The sequence below is a fragment of the Tubulanus polymorphus genome, chromosome 4 (genome assembly GCF_964204645.1).
Source record: "Tubulanus polymorphus chromosome 4, tnTubPoly1.2, whole genome shotgun sequence".
Taxonomy (NCBI): domain Eukaryota; kingdom Metazoa; phylum Nemertea; class Palaeonemertea; order Tubulaniformes; family Tubulanidae; genus Tubulanus; species Tubulanus polymorphus.
In genome coordinates, this window is record NC_134028.1 from 26052361 (window position 1) to 26076123 (window position 23763).

The 23763-nt window shown below is 39.8% G+C and overlaps 1 protein-coding gene and 2 non-coding genes across 5 annotated transcripts in view; 1 reads left to right on the forward strand and 2 right to left on the reverse strand.

Annotated features, from left to right (window-relative positions):
- Window positions 1-4573: 4573 nt before the first annotated feature.
- Trnaf-gaa (transfer RNA phenylalanine (anticodon GAA)) lies at window positions 4574-4646 on the reverse strand. The gene has a single exon. It is a non-coding gene; the product is annotated as a tRNA-Phe (tRNA).
- Window positions 4647-10868: 6222 nt separating this feature from the next.
- Window positions 10869-10941, reverse strand: Trnaf-gaa (transfer RNA phenylalanine (anticodon GAA)). The gene has a single exon. It is a non-coding gene; the product is annotated as a tRNA-Phe (tRNA).
- Window positions 10942-11642: 701 nt separating this feature from the next.
- Window positions 11643-23763, forward strand: part of LOC141903783 (cGMP-dependent protein kinase 1-like) — a 43394-nt gene continuing 31273 nt past the window's right edge. The window contains exons 1-2 of one of the 3 annotated variants that reach the window (XM_074792092.1): window positions 11643-11838; window positions 15535-16261. In XM_074792092.1, coding sequence (XP_074648193.1) covers window positions 15741-16261 — 521 coding nt within the window. In that variant the 5' untranslated portion in view covers window positions 11643-11838; window positions 15535-15740. The remainder of the gene's footprint in view (window positions 11839-15534; window positions 16262-23763) is intronic. The other 2 variants (XM_074792093.1, XM_074792094.1) reach the window with 2 other exon arrangements.

The following is a 23763-nucleotide window of genomic DNA, read 5'->3' on the forward strand; positions in this document are numbered from 1 at the left end:
CTGTGTTCTCCGATCTATTCAAATAATACTCGCATAAACAATTCGAACCGATGTATCAGATAAAGCCTCGAGGACAGTGAGTTCACGCAAAGGCGAAGAAAACAGGATTTTTTATATGAAGACAAAACTCGAAAGTGGACACCAACGCAGTGTCAGTCATTTTTGGCCCTGAAATATCTTGCCAGTCCAAGGATAGTTCTGTGTTCGAAAATAACATTTTCTAACTTCGAATCTGAAAACTATGAAATTAACTCCGATAAATGAAGTTCTCCTAAAGTTTGGTGGTCAGTCAGGTGTGATGGTGACTATGGTTGAATCAATATTCTTGGTGATGGTGTTGGTGTTGGTGGTGATGTATGTGATGGTGGTGGTGTTGGTGTTGGTGGTGTGATGGTGATGGTGGTGGTGTGGTGGTGACGGATGTGGTGGTGTGATGGTGATGGTGGTAGTGGTGGTGGTGGATGCGGTGTTGGTGGTGGTGGTGTTGGTGTTGGTGGTGGTGGTGTGGTGGTGACGGATGTGGTGATGTTGGTATTGGTGGTGGTGGTGTGATGGTGATGGTGGTGGTGTGGTGGTGACGGATGTGGTGGTGTGATGGTGATGGTGGTAGTGGTGGTGGTGGATGAGGTGTTGGTGGTGGTGGTGTTGGTGTTGGTGGTGGTGTGGTGGTGACGGATGTGGTGGTGTTGGTATTGGGGTGGTGTGATGGTGGTGGTGGATGAGGTGGTGGTGGTGGTGGTGTTGGTGGTGGTGTGGTGGTGGTAGTTGTGTGGTGGTGGTGCTGGTGATGGTGGTGGTGTTGGTGTTGGTGGTGTGATGGTGATGGTGGTGGTGTGGTGGTGACGGATGTGGTGGTGTGATGGTGATGGTGGTAGTGGTGGTGGTGGATGCGGTGTTGGTGGTGGTGGTGTTGGTGTTGGTGGTGGTGGTGTGGTGGTGACGGATGTGGTGATGTTGGTATTGGTGGTGGTGGTGTGATGGTGATGGTGGTGGTGTGGTGGTGACGGATGTGGTGGTGTGATGGTGATGGTGGTAGTGGTGGTGGTGGATGAGGTGTTGGTGGTGGTGGTGTTGGTGTTGGTGGTGGTGTGGTGGTGACGGATGTGGTGGTGTTGGTATTGGGGTGGTGTGATGGTGGTGGTGGATGAGTTGGTGGTGGTGGTGGTGTTGGTGGTGGTGTGGTGGTGGTAGTTGTGTGGTGGTGGTGCTGGTGGTGGTGGATGAGGTGGTGACGGATGTGGTGGTGGATGTGGTGGTACTAAATCTTGAATCGGTTGTTTGAAGTGAAATGAGATGGGTTTGCCGCTGTGTTACGTGGTTCGTCAGGGGTTCACTTAAAGCGGTGCTGTTGTGTAATACGAAGCTGTTCTGGCGAGTGCATCAAAATAAACATCATCTAAAATTCCTCGTGTGTCATTCGAAGCTGATATTCCCCGCCGTGAGAACTCGAATCAGATCCTCTCCTGGTATTCACGTGCACGTAACAATCACATCAGGAATTCGTGTAATAGATATTCTCGATTTCTACCATCTGCACGTGAACTTAGATTTATGAATTTCAATTTATTGGCGTTGATTCTAGTTAATAGACAAGCGGACGCGAGAAATCCTCGATGGATTCTCTGATTGAGGGGCTGGGATACTCGGCGGTCGTTCATCATCGCGCTTTCATACGTACAATGTCCTCTTCAATCATATATCAGCGCAGAATGAAAGATCCAATCGGAATCGGTCAAGTTACAAATCCAAACATAATCAATTTGTATCTATGAAACTAGTAGCTCTCCCCGGCGAACCCGACCAGTGTTTAATTGCATTTCCCTCGATATACTCGAATATAAATAGAAGTTGTACATTAGCTGAGGGATAATCAAGCTATATTGCGCGTTTAGGTGTAGAACAATCTCTTTCAGCTGTTGCCCTTGATTCGAATTCATCGATGAAGCCACGATCGCATTGAATGGAGCTGTTCCAAGCACTCTCAGCTCATCCGCTTGTTCACCTGCAGCGATGTTTAAACTGCCCCTCTTGAATACTCAGATAACCTCATTGCTTTCGCTCAGGTCAAATTCCTCAAACCAGAATATCAATCAGAAGCGGCGGTAAAAAATGGTTGAAATGGCCACTCCGAAGGTGTCAAGCAAGGTTCCTCTTCGGTGCTAGAAATCCGTATAAGAGATACATCGGTCGAATCCCTGCCGGGGGAGAATGGATCGCCTAACAGTATATGTGATGCCCGAAATGTTGTATCGGGAACCATAACAACAAAACAGGTTCTTCCAACGTAAAGGGCAACATCTTGTACCACGGCGGGTCTCGTCGTATTTCTGACTTAGTATTTCCGATTATGGAAAAAAATGAGTTCATAGAAGAGTTTGTCGACCGTTTAATATATGAATGTTGAATAGGAGGTTGCTTTATAGCGCTGGGTGATCGAGCGGCGAGGAGAAGTTGTTTGAATTGAGATATTTACTGACAAACTTCAAGAGCAATGTAAACATTACGTATAGCTTAGAACTGAGCCATTGAACTGCGGTCCATCCATGCATCCATCCTCGATTCGTCTCAATGTATCTGGATTCTAGAGCCGTGTTACCGAACTCACAGGCAAGTCAATCACAACGACTCGACTGAAGTCAATATCGATAGAGAGTAGCGTAGTGAAAATGATGAAAATGAAGATTGATCTATTCTTGTCAAATGCGTTTATGCGTAACCTATGCCCTGAACAAGAAATGGAAATAATCATAGGCGTTGTCAGGGGTGTGGACGCCCCAATTTTCAAATCCTAGTTCCGAATTTTTTATTTTTCATATTCCGGAAATTTCGTCAACGTTTTGCCTTATTTAGTTCAGAAAATGTCCCTATCATGCTTCGAATTTCAAAAATTAAGACTATTAAAGAACATTCAAGCAATTTCAAGGATTCGGAAATGCTCGTATATATGGCATCTTAGTAACGCCGCAAATGCAGCGTGAAAAGAAGCGTGTGAATTCGACATCTGAATCTATCAAATATTCTGGCTATTTCACAAGTATTGATACGCGTTCAATTTATCATTTGCAGCAATTGGCAATTGTTGCTCGCGATACAATGCTTCCAATTGTCATGGCGATCTGAAATCGATTTGACTGGTGAGTGTTGAGGTAAATTCCCATATAATAGCGAAAGAAAAGCGCGGCTTGTCATTTTGAAACTGACCAGCGTAGATTCAGACCTCATCTGCTGCTGCTGCTTCTGCTGCTGCTGCTGCTGCTGCTGCTGCTGCTGCTGCTGCTGCTGCTGCTGCTGCTGCTGCTGCTGCTGCTGCTGCTGCTGCTGCTGCTGCTGCTGCTGCTGCGTCCCCTCTAACACACATTCCGTGATCTATCATTGACACGTAAAACACCTATACGCGGTATCGCGTGTGAATGATAAACCATTCTCCGGATAAGCCAGCAGTATCAGAGGGTAAAGGGAAATAGATTCAGCGGAATCAATTGAGGTAGATCTGGCTCGGCGGTCGCGCCGGAGTTGTGTAGGAAGGTAAAGCGAGTGAGCGACATAGACAGCATCGCGACGTGACGGTTTTATCGGCTACGGAAAGCGCGTTGCGTTTTGTTCCGTGATAAACACGCGGATTCTCGCTATTCACCGGTAATGGTTCGGATTGGAATCTGAGAGACTAATCGAAGAAGGCTGATATAAAACAAGAATGCAAACCTTTTAACAAATATCGGAAAGAATATCTGTGTTGACGAAGATGTAAGTACCCACCACATCCGATGTCAGTCTATCTGGTTTTTTTTCACGTGTGATATCGTGTAACACGATGTCTGTTTTTCACGCTTCTGTTGTGATTCGTGACGGCTAAGTGCCTGAGCTAAGTTAGATTTTTTATATGATGTATTTATACATATGCGTTTATCACTTAGCATTGGTAGCGCAGTCAGGTTATGTACGGTCAAATCTATTTATCCGCGGCTGCACTTTATAAATGGACAATAAGTAGAGCCTCGTTACAGTGAACTTCAGACCACTGGAGGTCAGTTCTTCAAACTGTAAAATACTCGGTACGGAATATTGGGTGCAGGGGTGTATCGGGTCGACTGGGCTGAATCTGTTCGTATAATCAAAATGTGTTACTTGAGACGAAATTTTAGGTTTGTTATATCGGAGAAATCGTTATATTTGTGTTTGTTGTAACGAAATTCCATTGTATGCAAATCTGTATTTGAACATAAACGAGGTTCGACTGTCACGTGTCGGTTTCCTCCTGCAGTCTATCTCGACACTGTTTACCGCTGAAGTAGTGCTGATTGACAAATTGTTTTGTCGACATGTCCGCCAACGCGCTGAGGCATTCAACGCGTCAACCTTATTGAATAGTAGAGACAGTGACTGTGTGGTGTAAATGGTGAATCTTCGGGGAATCACGGGGGTTGGGGACCTGGTTTCCCGTTTCAAAACCCAAGGGCATGCGCCTCCACTCGTCTTTGAAGGTCTTTTTGAATCAAGGTCTGCTTCAACGATGAGGATTTCCTTTCCATTTCATTTGAAGCACCACCGGGAATAGCATTAAGAAAAAAATTTCTGCCGAAACCCGGGATCGAACCAGGGACCTTTAGATCTTCAGTCTAACGCTCTCCCAACTGAGCTATTTCGGCTGATATACGAATATGAGGAATTACGCCGCGAATTCCGCAAAACCTCTACTGATTTGACCCTTTTAATGATTCCTTTGGAATGTGATTGGGGATTATCATAAACTGTTCCACTATAACTGAAGTGGTTTGTGCTCTTAATGCTGGGTGACGTATCGTCATATATAACTCATTGTATACGCAGGACATCTTATCAGATTCTAATGATATGAGAAGGGTTCCTAAAACTGACATTCGCCCGTAAACGAGGGCCATTAATGGAAGGTATTTGATAGTCAGAGATGTTAATTCAATCTCACTGTCTCGGAATTAGACCTGAGTGTGGTTGTATACGGATGGCTAAGAGATCTTGACATCTTTCGATCACGCATTAATAAAATGACGGCGCGGGATAGACCGCATTTCGCTGTATCCATTCTGACATTACAGGATTAATTAAGGAATGTATTATCTCTAAACCTGTGCGTGTATCGCTGACTATGTAACTTGCCAGGGATGGTGTTGTCGGAGTGTGTACCGCGATTCAACATCTTACCAATCGGACAACGCAAACATGTCATGAAATAATGGTGTATACCGTCTCATTGGTAACCAAACATCACTCACTCACCCCCTACAGAATATACTCCACTAATAATAGTTGGTATCCGTGTAATGCATTGTAATAGTAATTGATATATTATATAGACTTGTGTCTCCTAGGAAAACTAGTGGAATGCATTCTACCTGTTGGTTTCAATTTCGTCCACGGAGCCGTCATCGCGTAAAGCCCATCGGAAACAAAACAATGTTTCTCATTTCCGTGTTTCCGGGGCTTCACAGCATTTTTCGTACTCGGCTCAACTGGTTTATACAAGAATATGGTCGAAGATCCCGCACACTGTGGCACCTAAAATGACGGTTCAAATACAAAGAGACGCCACGACCAAAATTTTGAGTTCATCTCGCCTTAAGTTATCAAATGCTAACTACATGGACAACATGATGGTAAAACTATAGCCTCTATCACCTGCTGTCATACAGGATATGCTGTTAAATGCCAAGTTCCTTCGACCTTTCGATGAGGCTACTGACGTTATTTTAGACGACCTTATATCTAGAGATTCTAGAAAAAACCTCTAAAACCGCTGGAATCCGTGCAGTAATTTCCGTACTGTGTCCCATGGTCGTGACCGCCGCCTGCCATATAGAACCATAGGCTGTAGCCCTGGAACTGACTAAAATAACCAGTAATAGATAAATTGACTACTTTCGTATCTGCTTTTGCCATTTCGAACAAGCGGAACCACGCAATCGAGACACTCAATCAGGTGGCAGGGTAAGGTCACTGAAAGTTAGCCGGTAACTGATGAGATAAGTTAAGTAAATCATTTGACAGTAATCCAGTGAGTCGCAGTTCCAGTTTCTCAGTTTGCGATCATCAGATTTGACGGTGATATGATGATGCAAACTTTGAACCCGAAACGACGCTCTGGGACGATGAGAGAAACTAAATGAGAAATGGCCGCCGCCGTCGCCGGCTTCGAATTAAAGTTGATTAGGCGTAAGTAGTTTATTCAATACGGTTTGATTAGGCTACAAATCTGCGGGATGAAACGGAAGATCGATCTCTGTAAATCGCTGAAGAGACTTTGAATATATATCATTCTGCAGGTTATATCCGACGAAGTGAATACACGTTTGTGTGATAACTCGATCGTATGACGGATATGTCGATGGATATTTTTGAATAAATGAAACAAAATCAAATCTATTTGACAATTAGTTCCCTCCTCCTCTGAAAATGTGGTAGTTAAAAACCCGTTAAAAGAAATCACACACGTTGCAATTTTTTTTACAAATCTCTCGTTCTATCGCGGTAGCTTCTCGTTCTATCGCGGTAAATTCCCGGGGTGTATTTCGTTTTATCGAGCGTTAAAACGACTTATAGGTGTTTGAAAATAAATTCAAACGTGTGCGATACTCTTTTATTATGTGACCCGAATCAGCCAGCACGTAAGAGGCCTAATGCAGAGAATGTTGATCAGCGAGCGACGAATGTTTGTTCGGAAGGTCCGAATCTGAGAGACTATCACTGAGAGGGAACAAATCTGTAAACTGACAGCTGTTTTTCTGTAGGCTGCGAGAAGGACAGTGACGTTTTCCAGACGAGAAAAAGAATATTCGATATCTTTAAAGTACACTTCCTTTTGTTGGTGATGTTCGTATAAGATGTTTCTATTTATAGTATAAAACGCGATTTTGCTCAGATGTTTCCGCTGGTTTCGTCGATCAAAGCTCGATGAGTTTGTTTTCTTGAAAGTAAAAAGAAAAACGTTGTTATAATTGCTGTTGCTACGGTAACGAGGTACTAGACTAGCTTTAAGGTTTTCGTGAATTTAGAAATTGCGACCACGTTGTCCCTACATCACTCACTTAGATTTTCATATATAAAAATTGAATTGCATTTACTGGACTTGCTCGCCATCTCTGGGTAAACTGCTCAAGTTGGTGAAGTTATTATCAACTCGTTTGTGAGGTAACTTGATTCTCAACTCGTTTTCCGATCAACTACTTACAACAGTCGAAAACACTATCGAGTTTCCTGTTTCTCAACTCGATGAAATATTTAGTCCCGACGCTATACCGAGTTCCCCGATTCTCAATTCGGTGAAATATTTACGGTCCCATAGCTACCGCGAGTTCCCTCGTACCCGACTCGGTGAATTATTAACGGTCCCGGCGCAGGCCCCGGTAAAGCGCTGTTTTAACGAATATTCAGCGCGAATCTCTTATATAGAAGTATGTGTAACTTAAGAGATGTATATTGATGCGACCACCGTGTCCACCGGCGACTGTTTCCCGTCGCCATCAAAAAAACTATCGTCAACATTCGTCAAATAGATTTATCAATTGATGCACGCACTTGAAAATAGAAAGAAAATCCTGATGAGGTGATGTCATGTGATACCAACCCGCGGCGATGAGGATGAGCTTAGCCAACTCTGTTGTAGTCGACAAGGTTAAAATCACAACTGAATGGGATTCTATATCCTGAACGTCATTGGCTATTTAGGTTGATAAGTCAGGAAGACTGTGGCCCAGTCAGCAAATTCCAACGGCTTTGAAAGTTCGTAGAATATCTAGTTATTTCGGCGTTTTCAAGAACAATATTTTCGTGGCCTCATTAAAGCTGAAATAGTGACATTTGTCATTTTACAGCATCGTCGTTTATGGAATCAAATATTAAACGATGATCGGTCGGTATTTTCATATTTAGGGTGAACCCAAATATGGCTGCGCGACGTACTGAAATCATCAGTAGGGTGAGCATGTGGTCGAGACGGCAAACAGACCTTCCACACAACGCTCATGCGCAATCTTAAAATCACCAATTTCGACTTGTACAAACCAGTTTGGTGAGTACGACCAAAGATCACGTTTTTTTACGCGATGACCACTTTGTTCCGTGGAAACGGCGGGAACACGTAGGATGCATATCTATATATAGATTATTGATTACTATAACGCATTATGGACACCAATTTGTTCACGAATCAACCGTCAAATCTAATCGAGCTACTGCAAAGCGAAACCATTAAATCTTTTCCAATCCATTTTGTTAATTACATTTCGCCGACTACGGAAACCATCCCATGGGTTTATTCGGGTATCAGCGCCAATTTCATGCATTCCTACACGACGACGACGTCGTTGATTAACAGTTCAGTTTTTTTTTCTACGAATGAATTTCAAATGATCGTCGAGTATAATCGTTCGAGGAGTCGAATTTACGACGATTAAACGAGATTTAAAATGATGTGTAAAAAGCTTTCGATCGCGCGTCGAAACGTTAGGAAAATTCAGGTTAATCAAAAATATGAATATTCAAATATCAGTAGATCGTAGTATATTGTTTGGTAGTTAGGTATTCGGGGAGAGGAGGGGAGGGGGGGTGGCTACCACCTGGGCTGGGTGTGTTGTGGTTGTCAGCCAGATTAAGGATTTACCCCCAGGGATAACTTTGATACTCCGCCTTTGAAACTGGGCCCTGGAAAAGATGCCATGATCAAGGTATTTTAAACAACGCAGGGAAACATATAGAAACATGATTTTGAGCGTTTTTCTGTATCGTTCTGTGCCTTTACGAGAAACGAGAAACATGGTTTCGGGAAACATCGAACAAACATGTTTCGTGTTTCTGAGCTTCATCATTCACCCTATGAAGCTACTGTAGATTAGTAGCGAAAGCTCTTAATTCAAATAAACATAAATATAGTTAACCTATAAACCTACAGTACTATCTGTCTCGTTGTATTTAAGTGATAGATCGTAAGATTCTTAAAATGTGGTGAACTGTAAACTTATTGAGTAATTCAATTTTCGCAATAGATAACAATATTGATTATACATAACATAATTTGTGATGTGGCAATATCTGTTGAACGGAATTGACTGTAATATATAATCCGAATTTCCTAATATATATCTCAATACTTCTATGTCTTCCCCGAAATCCGAACTCGCTGTAAAGTAATGCGAGATCGCTGTGTGTTGTTACGCGCACATGTTTTAAAGGTTTCCTTCACGCAGTCGCCGCCAATTTTCTAAATAACCGGACGTAATGATGTGGCGGATACTGGGAACGAAACGGAACACTTCCTTCGCGTATTCGCGCAAACTTATCAACAGATTAAAGGCTTCGATTGCAGCAACTTCACGAATTGGTTGAAGACTCGCAGTGCAAACATCTAATCAATTTATGACGACGATGAAAGTTGTCGGTAATTCATATGTTAAATTTAATCAGCAGCAGGAATGATAATTATCTAAGATTGAAAATGAAGATTTTATAAATTCATTGTATATTTTTCATTTTGTAGTTAGATATGTGTCTTTAGCTTTCTGTCAAATTAACTCGAATTTGAAGCATTAAATGTCAAATGTCATTCAGTCGACGGACGACGCTATGTATAGAGTTTTGAACTATTATTAGAAAAGATATTTGCATCGTGGTCTTACTATTTATGACGGTATGTTCCTAATTTCTCAGATAATACGATGATCCCACAATATTGATGAAATGTCTCGGGACCTCTAGATCCCGTCATCAGTATATTCGGTTCTACAGTTTTAGATTAACCTTAAACTAAATCGAATTCTCTAATTCAGACTTAAATCTGATAAAAAACTGTGGACCGGGTCCATTCAAAATGCTGTCTTTGTCACATTGACGAATTTTAGTGTTTATATCCAATTCAATATTAACCGTCTTTTAGTTTCTTGATAAAACCCCAGGCTTCCATTTGCGTGAAATTCCGGTGATCTCTCGTTTTTTATTATTTTACTTTCGTTACAAAACGCTCTAAAAGGAGTTTGACATCAATACTGATAAAATCGCCGCAATACGGAAACAATGACGTCACATGCGTTTTCAGCCAATCGCTATCGGTTGGTGCTAAGATAAGACGAAGATCTCGGAGGAAGAGGAAAGCACTTTTGATGTATTTCTCGTTTGGTGAATCGCGTATGTATTTTTGAGAGTGACTTAGATGAGCGATAAGAACTGATAGTGCTGCCGACTCGGGATGATGTGTATTCAGTAAGTATATATACATGATGTTATTCGAGTTGGGGCTCGAGATTATAATTTTACGAAAATACACACTACCTATCGAGCGAAAATTCATAAGACTGCTTCATCTCGGCTTTTGTATTACGGATTACAGATATTTAACAGGAGATTCCGAATTCCGTATTGCTTCTGTACTGAGCCGGTATAAAGTATATTAACTGATCTATTCAGGTCCTGAAAAAAACCAATTAATTTCATCAATTTTTGTGTGGGATATTCTATCTACGAACTGAGCAAAAACCATAATGGTGTATTTCAGTAAGAATCACAATCAACGATGCAAATATGTTTTAAATTAATTAATCTGCCGTATATTAAATTTTTTTTGATAGAGATTACAGAGATTTATATCAGGAGATTCTAAATGTTTTTTCTTTTCTTTATTGAGCTGTTATAAATCTATTCAGGTATTTGCTTTATTTGGTTTGGAGAGAGAGAGAGCGCGCGAAATCCACATTTTTCATTATATATATGAGTTGCTATCTGCGACCTGTTGATGACCTGACATTGATACTGATTATTGATATACTAAAAATAGCGACCAAATTGGTAATTACGGAATGTCACAATACTAGATTTGATAGATGAACCAAAAAAATTTGGAAAAGTTCTGCCGAAACCCGGGATCGAACCAGGGACCTTTAGATCTTCAGTCTAACGCTCTCCCAACTGAGCTATTTCGGCTGAGATGCTTATGGTGGGAATTTCGACAACAATTTCCAGAAATCGCGAATGTTATCGTCCACGGAAACGGTTAATTTCTAAGAATCAAAAAGAATCTGAGCTATTACGAATTTTCTTATCCGGTACATGGAAATGTAACGTATATCATTTATGTAGTTTATTGCGAGAGCACAAAAAATGAATACTTTTTAAAAGTCTTCACCGGTTTTTGTCAACCTTTCAACAGCGTTCTCGAGGCGAATGTCAATTCGTTCCTGCGTTTTTTTCTCGTAACAAGATATAATCTTATTACTCAGCGACATCAAAGGTAAATTTCCCAGGTTTATATCAGGTTAAATAACACAAAATAGCACCATAAACTAAAGGTTTCCGCTGAATACATTCTCATTTATTTACTCGCCCAGCGCGCATATAAACATTCAGGTTTTGTCACACATTCCTAACGATTCGTCGCATTAGGCATATAATTGCGAAAACCTTTACAGTATTTGATTAAGTTAATGTTTATTGATGACCCTCGTAAACATTCTCGTCAGAACGTTCAACGCACAATATAAGGAACCGAACGCACGGCGCGAATAGAAAAGAACAAACAGAATCATTGTTCAGCGGCTTCACATTTATAAAAATCTACCAAACGATTTTGAATGGTGGCTCAATTGATAATAATAGCACGTGACACATTTAAAACGGCCGCTGTTATCACTCGGTAATGTTATTGGATTTCTTCAGTCTCGTTCTATCCCGTGTTTAAGAGTGTAGTTTATAGAAATTCTCGATTAATCGAAGGTTGCTCGTTGGTTGTTGTTGTGGTATCTCACGCGAATAGTTATTCAACGAGTCATCAGTTAGTTGATGGATAGCGGTTAGCGGATATCACTATAGGACGAGGTAAAGGTAGGTGAAAAAATCAGGCTGCTTTTAGTTAATCCTACATCGCGTCAAAAAGAACTAAAAAAAACGGCGGTTCGTTACTCGGTATTGTGGTCAACTCAGTACACCTCTCGATCAGGTCGTTAGATTTTACTGAAATATATTTCGGAAAACTTGTCTATTTTCCATTTTCTCAACTCGCTGAAATATTCTCAGTCCCAATGCTACCGATCAAAGCGCAGTGTACTGTATAAAGAATGAAGTTTTGGTATCAAAACAATCAAAATAATGTTTCCGTTTCTATCAGCCGATAAAATGTTATTTTCTTTAATAACATTAGAACAAAAACGACTGATTTAATGTATATAATATGCTTTGAAGATTAAGAAGCTGCTAGTTTCACTTTTAGTTAAATATCGATATAGATTTAGTCGGAAGTAGGGATTGAATACAATAACGATCGATGTTTTATCAATATTTTTTTAGATTTCCGAATAGAATTTTTATAATTTGAAATATTAACACATTTCGCAATATTTTTGTTCGTCGTTTATCATAGATGTTGATTGTACACGATATTAGCCGCATATTGTCAAGTGTTGTGTGTATGGAATATATCGATGGACCGCACACACGAGCTGTTACCAGAGCGATGCAGGTGTCCCAGCCCATTATCAGTTCATAAACCGCTCTAAGTCAGGTCAACACGCTTTAAAATATTCATTCACATGATGTTGTCGTTTGAATGCGAGACCTACAAAAGACGTTCTTATTGTTAAATATCGTTGATGCTTTTCAATACGTTGCTTCTATCGAGGTCATTTTTATTATTATTATTATTATTATTATGATCATAATGAGGTTCACAGGAAAAACAATCTCCGCTGAAACTGTTCTATTAGAATTCGTTAAAAGTGTATTTAGAAAATATACAGTAGCATAATATGACCGAAATGAACAAACCTATAAATTGTTGACCTTTGTGCGTCACTCTGCTTTGACAGGTCACAGCTCGGACGTGCCGCCAGGCCGAGGGTCATGTGTACTTTATGGTTTGTATTTATTCATCCTTCCATATAGGGCCTTTAGCATTTAACAGTTTTCGTTTTCCAACATCAATTTCCTAGTGATTTTCACAGAGTTTCATTTACTAAAAAAGTAAATTTTCCGCCTGTTATATAATTTCTTTCTCACAGACATTTATCGCGTGAATATCGTAACATTTCTCACACCGATGAGGCCCCTGTACAATCACATTTCTTCTTTATGAACTGTGCGAAATTGAATGATTAATTGCTGAAACGAGGCATCCGTCACTTAGAATACGTCTATTACATATAAAATATTTGAATGAATGAATATATTTCAAATGTTTTTATACATTTATGCATTTAGAGTAACTCTGCGCGCTATTACACTGCGTTTGATATTAAGGTGCATGTTTCAGCTGTATTCAACTGAGGAATTGATGTAGCGGGAGTCACCAAGCGCCACAAATCACCATAACAACAATGAGTTTTAATAGGTGCGAATGAAAGATGGCGCATCAGCAAAACCGATATTCGCTGATATTCCTGCGTCGTCATCTCCTCAAGTTGGATCCGATCATATCAAGTGACAACCATTTAAATGCGATATTTTTCTGACCCTAAATCTCGCCTTTTTGTATTGGATATTTATACGCCTACCTCGGACCCAAAATTTTGCCGGCCCTGGTTTGTCCGAATTAGGCGAGGTTTACTCTAACAACTAGATTAGGTATCGCTCTCAATTGCGTCTCAAAATATCTGATTCTATATGAAGACATGTATTCAACAGGTATCGAGGCTTCATGAGTTCGTTCCAGGGTCTGCCATGAAACCGAACTGTTCACGTGTCCTTTTAGCGTTCATAAACAATCCGTAAAATTCATCGCAGCGTGAAAATAAATACTGTTCATTCCACGATTCGCGTTGTAAAACTATTATGAAACATCAGTAACGTTTGTGACGCCGATTGGTTAAACATGTTCTGAATAGTTTTTAATGTTTACTTAGTTCACTGATGCATGCGTATATACAAGCATTTGTCTGAGGTAATTCAATTGCAATTTTTCGATCAGTTTTTCACGCGTGTTGAAATGTGTTATTTTTCCGTTCGTTGAACATCTTCGTTTTAAAAAACCGACGCAAATAAATAGAATTTAAAGCGATATTCAAATAGACGCTTTTTCTAAACGCTCAATAGTTCAGTTCAACGAGCTGTGCGTTAATTTACCATTTATCACTTTACCACGGCACCGAGTCGCAATCTTTTCCCATATAAATTTCGATTTGCTCGGCAATGATTAATTGTTTTAAAAGATTATTTCTCATCGCCATTTTGTCATGTGTAAATTGTTTGAATTAATAGCCATGCAGCAATTTATATATGCTGTTTTGTATGAAGTCAATGCTCGTTCCCAAAGCTCTCGTATTCAGTATATGTACTGATTTGTTAATACCTTTGAACCTATATTCTCGTCCACTCGAGCGCGCGTGTTTGTAACTAATTTGATACAGTTCGATTTTATCTTAATCACATTAAAGCCTTTATCGAAGGTAAACATCCTTTGATTGAAACCGCAACCAACGACAGTGACCTATTGGTTTCAATAGACAAGATTAGTGACTGTTTATTCGATTGAATATAAATTATTGATATGATTATTAGTGTTCAAATCGTGCATTTCATATTTCCAAAAAAAAATCTGTATCTTTCCCGGTAAGACTTCACAAGATGCTCATACGCCATTACCCGGCCTCAAAAATCTTTCTGAGAAAAAAGATAATGTCCGGGGTTTGAGTGTGTTTATTCGACATCTTTAAAGCTTTGTGTAATGATCATGTGGGTGGGTTAGTGTTCTGTCTGGGTGGATAAAAACTAAGTGTATATCTGTACTCCTGATGTCAGATCTCTGAAAACCGGATTTTGCGGCTTATCAAAGCGCAACAAAAATAACAATTCATCGATGACACCGTTAATGGTCTATAATTAGTGGTTGTAAAGCCCACTCGAAATAAACACAGAATTCACTCGGAAAAAACCGTCCCAGTTTCTCCCGCAAGTCGGGGTTGGTTCGGTGCTTTACCATTAGAAACTGACGTATACTGGCGACCAAAACAGCAATAGTCAACTTAGAGAGTTATATTGTCACGAACTAGATATTTCCCAAAATATCCCGCAAAATATTTCGTCTTTATAAAAAGAACGGCAAACACTTTCAAATCGAAGTAAATAATTCTTCGTTGTGGTTGTTAAATATTTGTTTTACGCGGTGTGTACTGGAATGTATGAGTATGTACAGTATATATGGTGTCGCCGGCAGCAGCGTTCTGATTCCGCGATATTTACCCGATATCTCGACGGTACCGCTACCGCTTATCTCACCCAATCACTCTGATAACCGGCACATTTTATCCAGTTCGATTTGCTTAACCTGACACTCTGCGCGATTCGCAAAGATTACGAGCTTCGAACGTCGCTTTTAATACATTGCGCTTCTCACGGCGCGATGTAAATATATTTATTTGATCGGTTTTGAGCCAACATTTGCTTTTACTTATAGACGAGTGCGAACCGAGAAGTACCGTTTTACAATGAGTCCAGTTCCCCCCGAGATCAAACCAGTTGAATACATGTTCACCTAGGTTGTATATACGTACCATAGATATAAACATACACGTGTTATTTCTATTTCAGGAACTCAACAGATCGATCGCATATATAAGGACCCCTGCGGGTTTAGGTACCACCGCCTGAATCTTCCGTTTTTAGAAACATCGCAGCTTTGCACTGAAATTCGTTTTGTTTCCATAACAACGCGTGTAAACTTCAATTTGGCGCGCTCGCTGACGGCCAATTAGATCGTTTGTTATCGTATGACGTGTACGCAACCGATAGCATAAATGCCACCACCCAACGAGAACTCGCCTAAACGCTTTACTACTGCTGCGGCTAGCAGTGAGGCTGGCACGTACAGGTATAACAAGCAAGCCAGTCCGTCTGGTGGCTACGCTAACAAGTCCAGAATGGGCAACGGGGCCAGCGCCGCGCAGGTCGTAGTCGATGGCGAGACCTTCGATTTGGTTAAATTGAAGGTTCTGTTACCGGAATTGCGTCGGGAGTTAAAACACAAAGATCTACAAATCGAGGAATACGAAAACCAAATTCGAAACTTGGAGCGAAAAGTTATCGAACGCGACGCCGAAATCGAACGTCTGAAAGAGGAGGTCGATAAAGTGAAATCTGTTCTTCAAAAAACCGTTCATAAAGATGGCAAACCGGATATATTGGCGACGATTCACGAAGAGGCGGCTATGGCTGGTCAACAAGTCGCCGAAAACAGACTTAAAAAACAAGGTGTATCCGGTGAAAGCACGTTCTCGCAAGGACACGTGGAATTAACCCGATTCGATAAAGATTTCAGGTAAGGAAAACCATGATTTTTTCCCCAACGATTTCTAAATACATTAAATGACTCGACTGAACATCAACCGAACATCGCGTACGATTAAAATCAATTTCTCAAAACTTTCCGAAGAATATAACCGCAGGAAGTAAGTAGTATGAAGGTACAATATTATACAGTTACGATAGATTTTGACTCAATCAAATGACCAGAGACAATTAAGATTTATATCCACCCTGATGAAGGGATTTGGTCATAGTCTCTGGAAATTCATAGACTTTAATCTCTTTGCTTAGGGTTCTATAGGGCTCGAGTAAATTAGAGACCATCTTCCTGGTGGCCACATTCGGTGTCCCGAATTTCAATTTTAATGTACCTCGAACGAATTCCGAATAAACCGTTACGATTTGATGATAAACATTCGACGATTCCTGATATTCAAACTCCTTACCGACAAAGTAAAATCGGAGGAGTATATTGAAAAGTTAGACTCAATATATATGATATCTTTTGTCGAACTTTTTACTATGATGTGAATACTGTTTTATCAGGCACTTTTTCACACTCGATTCATCAGTGTATTATATACACCTCTTCAGACTGTTGATAATAGATATGAAACGAATATCTGTTGAAATATTTCGGTAATGATCGAGTCGGGAGCTGTAAACAACTAACGCGTTTATTGAGAGAACTATCGAAATTGACGATGCCAATAAACAATTCTCAAATGCAGGGCTGTCAAAAAACGGCGGGAATTGCTACAATTAGATAGGAAAGTGTATTGGTTGAATTTGTCGTATACGATTGAATTGTATACGCGGTGTCGTTTTTAGATAAAATAATCAGTCTGAATTTACTGGGGGTAAGCTATAGTGCCGATTAGCCTTGTCTAGAAAATTCATAACCAATACATGAATCTATCAATTTACTACATATCTTAATGAGAATATGTTTGTAGTTATTCGTAGTTGTTTAGAGACATGTCTCGTTGAATGTTCATGTTTCATGTATCTCATATACGGCAATTAACAAATTGACACTACACTCTATATATATATGCGATACCTAGTAACGGTTCCGACGTGCGCGTGCGCTGTGCTGGATATGTCGTGTAATTGATTATACCTGACGTCCAGTTGCTTATCAACAAGCGTCTGATTATTAATGGCCAGTTTTATATCTGTACGGCTTATCAGAGCCGGCAAAACTGCCATACAAATATCGAATCCTGTGTCGACGCTTATCAGATGAATTAATAAGTTATGTACTTATCCGAAAGCTTAGTGGAGCGTTAGTGCCCGGATTAAAGGTTATAACCAGTATATCTGGCCTTAAATGATGTATCATTTTCAGGCTGTAAACCTAGTGTAGTAGATCGGATTATCTGCTTGTCTCTCTAGAACCATTAGATTAAAGCGAACATTCAAAATGAAGTCAGAAATCAAGATTCCACCTGATGATGTTAACAAAAAACCCCACAATTTACTCTAAAATAGTTGATTCCAATAATTTCGGGTGGTTACGCACGTCACCAATGTTTTGAACGAAGGGTGACGGTAAATTTTCTAAGAAACGATAGTAGATTTACAATCTTCTGATTTTTTAAATGTTTATTACCACGTCACGGGTACTAGGATTTCAAAGATCCTCGTGACGATGGTTTTTTACACGCATAACAGCGAACGAAACATATACACACTTTTTAAAAGGGTAAATGTCCATTTTATTCATTTGATTGGTCGATTAATTTTGATCTGATTGGAATTGTGTGTCTCTTATACAAACGCACCACACACCAGCCGCGAATGCAACGTGCGTATGGTCCTAATAAACTTACCCGCTCACTTTTTATTTCAATCGTAGGATAACGCTTTGTTCTATGGAGAATAGCATTATACCATACGTGGTTATCATTAAAAATCAGATGCACGATAGTTTATATATAAACACGTATTCTTATTAAAAAAGGTTTTCAATTTTGATGCGTCTAAGTGGAAATTATGACATGTCATGAATTTATCTGAGCTACCGCAGTATTGAAAGTGTACAGCGCGTACGCACGGAATGGATCTTAATTAAAAGCTTTTACGCATTAAAACGGTCGCATATTTCAAACAGATCAAATAAATGATAATCTCTCTATCCACTAGAGAGAACGAACTACAAGCACAGAAATAGAATATTCATCTTTTTTAGCATTTTTATTGCGAGCGGAAAGGCTCAAATTTTCGTAAACGTCGTGAACCCTGCTAACGATTACAAATTCAAATCCCACAAAAATCATTTGCATATATAGGAATTAACGATTTGCTGAATAAACAATTGCACTGCTTGTGACTGATATTCTACATGTTGCAGAGTTGCGAAATAAGAAATATTCGCCATATACGTTTCGATATGTTTCAGTATAGTATTCAACTTGTTTCATTCAACGAATTACCATCAGCAGCACATAGCATTCGTCTTAATATCTAATTGTCGCATTTTGAGACAATATGGAGTGGTTTACAATTAACGGCTTAAAGTTCGTCGGGTGTTAATCGATCTGCGTTTCGCTATAGAAGCCCCCACCTGTGCTCAACTCACTCCGGGAACCTGGCAAACTATGCGTCCAACATTCTTCCAATTCGATCGGTTATTTCTAATCAGTGATCGTTCATTCGACGCGAGCTCGTCACCGGCTGATATCTGGATGTTCATCACGCTCACCGGGTGATGTCCCAGTTCACGTCATTCCCAGTCGTTCTGTATAAACACATATCGGCACCAGTTCCATTACAGTCGCTGTCACAAGACTTCACCTTATCGATACCACAGTGCACACGCCTGAGCTAAGTCAGGCGAAAATCTTCACATCTTGAGTCGTGTCTTATACGGATAGCTTCCCTTGCGACACGGTCCGTCAAATTTCCAATCAGTTTTCTGGTACTTTTTCATTTCTCGTCGGACATCTTGCCTCGAGTTGATGTGATAACCTATATGGATCTGTTTATGTCGGTGAACAATTCAAAGATGATGAGATATGATCACATATAGGATGACGCAGAACACAGCAGCGCTAAGGGGGCGAGGAAAGTGCACCTATATTACCTATATAGAGAAAGAGAGAGAGAGAGAAATCGAACGTTGAATTCGTGTTGTTTAACTTTAGGCGAAATCAGTTTTGTCATTTGAATATATATACAGCTCATTCAGGAGTAATATATAGTTGGGTGGAGTTGTTACAGCTTCGTAAATAGACAACGAATGATGATGATAACGATGATGATGATGATGATGATGATGATGATGATGATGATGATGATGATGACCCCTTGTTTGAAATTGATTTCATATAAGTTCGTCATATTGTTTGCGAATGGATTCGATGAAAGTTGAAGTGAACTGATCGCGAGAAAATAAGAACGATCGAGTTTTGAATGATTGTTTTAAGTTCCGCGATACTGCATGCGTGTCGTATTTTGGAAATACCACTTGACAGATGACGCTTGAAATATAAAACACATGAAGCTAAACACGAAGATGGCGCGTGTTGTAATGTCACGCATTATATCTCGAAACAGAGCATAATTCCAATACCGGTATCTAACTTACTCGCGTATTTGGACCTTTGAATTCGTGGATACGTCAAGTACACAAATTCAGACTTGTAAATGCAATCAAATTTCGACGATGTCGAAGTCAACGAATCCCAGATAGTTTGGATTTTTTGATACAGAGATTCTCACCATGAGCAAATTGGGAACATGAAGACGGTTTCTAACCAATTATCACATGGATAAGAAATTGGGACGGCTTCTAACCAATGAGCGAATATATAAGAACTTGGAGACGGCTTCTGACCAATGATCACGTAGATAAAAACTTGGAGACGGCTTCTGACCAATGAGCGAATAGATAAGATCATCGCCTGATTGGTTGCCGATTGGTCGCGTTCACAAACTTTTTAAGACTTAATTTCTCAAATTGTCAATGCTATAATTGAATTGATTATCGGTTTTACTCCTGTAGGATTCTCACAACCTAGTCCATTGCCTCCAGCTCGTCGACGAGTTCGCTTTTTTCTTCATTATCTTTCGAAACGCTTGCGGTGCGCATTCATTCGTAAATCGAATAAAAGCTGCATTAAATTGAAATTTTATAACGCTTATCTCGCCGCAAGATTCAATTTCTCCGAATACCACCCATTATGTGTTAGCGAGTTGTGTGACGAAAAAAAACACACCACTGCCTGTTGAAATATCGATCCCTCACTTGATGAAATAATCTTTTTATTTTCCGAAAGATTTAGGATTTTGCCAAATCGCGGAGTAACTTGTAACGTAATTCGAAAGTATAATGGTAGATATCAGAATGGCCATAAGACTCCTAAAATGGTTTTAGATTCTTAAATCTAAGTGCACAAAACTGTTGTTTTCAGATTATATGAAGTTTGGACAAACAACACATTTCATCAATTTGATGTACCAACTGATGCCAACGTCATTGTCAATACCATCAGCCAATGTGCCTTCTCGCGTGTATATAAGACGCTGTCCTTATAATTGCCGGTATAATCCTAATTATGTGTTGAGAACGACCGTGCGAAGCTATTTTTATATCGTATATGATGATAGTTATAGCAGAGATTGATTTATGATGTAACGGACTGTATTACTATACGGATGGCTGTGTACTACACGAGTCTATAGTCTACAGAAGTCACGATCATTGCCATATGCCATTTTACGGCCCTTCTTATCCCAACGATCCGTTGACCTGTTACGCCACGCGATGTTTCATAAACCACAGAAGTCTTACTGCACCGCCGTCGTAAATCTTAATGCTCATTCGCCATGTGACAGCACTTCATCTAAGCTTTGACGCTTATCTTTTCTATTTTTGTAGGGTAATCATTGTCATAAAACTTCAAACCCCGATGACCCGTAGATCAGACGAAAGTTAATTGTATCAAAAGTTAACCGCACAAATTCGAGTGTGTAATCGTAAGGTTGTCTTCATCCTAAGCACTGGTCTTAAGTTGTTGGATTGTCTTTTGCACCGAACTGGTCCGATCTTCTTCTACGCATTGACCTTGGAAGAATAAAATTGAACATCATTTAGAATGACTGACGTCTGAAGGTCTTATCCAGTAATAGATGAGCAACTCGACGACAGTTGAGAGGCAATAAGACATTGCTGTCTAATTTTCCCCGTTGACATTTTATTTTATCAACCAATGAACCCAAAATGTAATGATTCATCACAATTTGATCTCCTGTCTAATCTAGTAGGTATTGTGAATATAAGTTTCTGCACGTTGTCATGGTTACTAAGTTTACTCCGCTAATTTTTCTCTGTTTCCCTATTTGACATAGATATTACTGAAACGCGTATTAAGGATATTTTCGTAGGCGTCTTTAGCCCATATTTCGACGGGTTTACTCGGAGCTCAGATCGGGTGGCGTTCCACCCACTTCATACTTAACTTTAGGATTAATTCGTCTGTCGTCTGTATTCGGCGCAGAACTAGAATTCTCGTGTCAACAAATATCGCCCTTATTATTAAGCAGGTACGAAACACGCCGTCAGTGTCGTAATGGTAATAAAAGATAAAAGATAAGATCTCACTAGAAACAAAACGGTTCCTAAAACTTTTCTTCTTCGGCTAGTTTCTTCTCTTCGCCTTATCGACTATATCCCCATAGTCATCTCCAAGAATACAGTTACAACAAAATTATGATGAAAAAAATATACAATCCCGATTGGTAATGGGTATACAAGTTATATGATTAAAAACTCACTATCTAAAAAGTGATAAAGTGAATTGAAAAGTGAATTGAAAAGATAAAAGACGATATTTGCTGGATATTAAAAAAGTAAAATCAGAAAGCACGAGTTTCGGAATTTCTGTGAAGGAATAACTAAAGAGGAGGTTGAGATCGAGGATTCTGATTTGGTTATTAGCATGTTAGGCTCGACGCATGAAGTATGAAAGAGGATATTGATGAGAAGACAAAGAAAAAAATACATTATCATCGGGGGAGGGGAGGGGGTATTTATATGATTCAATAGGACTCCTAATCACGATCGTCTTTTCGGGATGTTCGTTACTTGTTTTGCCTGATGACCTAACACGTCCCAGGGGTTGTTGATACCCGAGCGTTCAAACTGTTATCGATCAATCAGAAGAAGGGACAGTTAAACTGACATTTCCATAAATCTCTCGGCGATTCTCCGCTGTGTAGTAGAGATGTTAGAAAGAAGCCGAGGGAAGAAGCAAAGCCTCCCCGATAAACGTAATACGGGTCTCTCTTAACATCACTCGACGAATGTAAAACTGTACTCGGTGAAATTTACGAACTCATTAAAGAACATCGGCTTAAAATGTAGCGGTATATTGTGCATTCCGACTGTCTTGCCAGTGTAAAGAACAAGTTACTAACAATACATCAGAAGATCGCATTAATCATAGCTGATTTTAGCGATGAATACTTTTCACAAATGAGTTTTTTTTTCTATCATAATGGCGACTGTTTTTAGACGAGTCTTCTAGAAGATCTCTATGATTATAGTGACCGAATCAACGGGACAAAAAACCGAACTATTTAATGTTCGAAAATCGCTTTGATATGGCAGCAACTTCTGTCCATTTTCATCTGTCTTTTCTCATGAATCCCTTTTGCGAGAATGCTTGCTTCGAGCCTCAACTAATAATGCTACAAAGTCTTCTGTCTGTTGAAAGTAAAAAGAAAAGGCAGCTTCGAGTGATTTCTTAACATGAGAGACAACGTCAAAATGCAGTAAATTAATCGCATCATATGCAACAAAATCCGATATAGACTTCTGTATAGCTTGTCCATTTTCGTGGTACAGACTTTCGCTTTTTCGTCCAAGCGGATTAACATTTTATTTGCCTTCGAGCAGTGATGAATATTTTAACGTTAAGAAAACGATTAGCTTATCGATGAAACGGCGTCGCAATTCAGGAATTCAGCAGGAAATCGAGACCCAACACGTCGGGTTATAACCATTGGTGAAACTGATATGAGACATTGAAAATGTCTCATATTTTTGTTTCACTCAGTATTCCTGCTGATGACTATTTGGTTGAATCAATAAATTATTATCTCGAAGGAAACTTTTCGGACTTCATCTTTCTCGTTATTCATTAGTGTGGAAGATTCTCTATATAACGCCGGGTGTAGGCTACACATTCATAGTCTGCTCGCTTGGTTGTTCTTTTTTGTAGTAGTAGTGATTTACGTAAGAAATGATATACACGTCGCGTCCATATTGAAAGACAATACTCGACAAGATTTTCTGAACGACGCGGCTGACGCCCGAGTACTGAGTCAATATTTGTATAGGCTTAATCGTGATTTCAGTTTCCTGTCTTGCGTCGCTAATAGACCAACATCTGAAGGGAAAAGCCATTTCATAACGTGATTAATGACAATATCAAACAGTAGTAGGAGTTTCGAGTGTGTTCACGAACTGAAACTGTGTTCGCGAAAGTTTCATCGTCAACATCAACT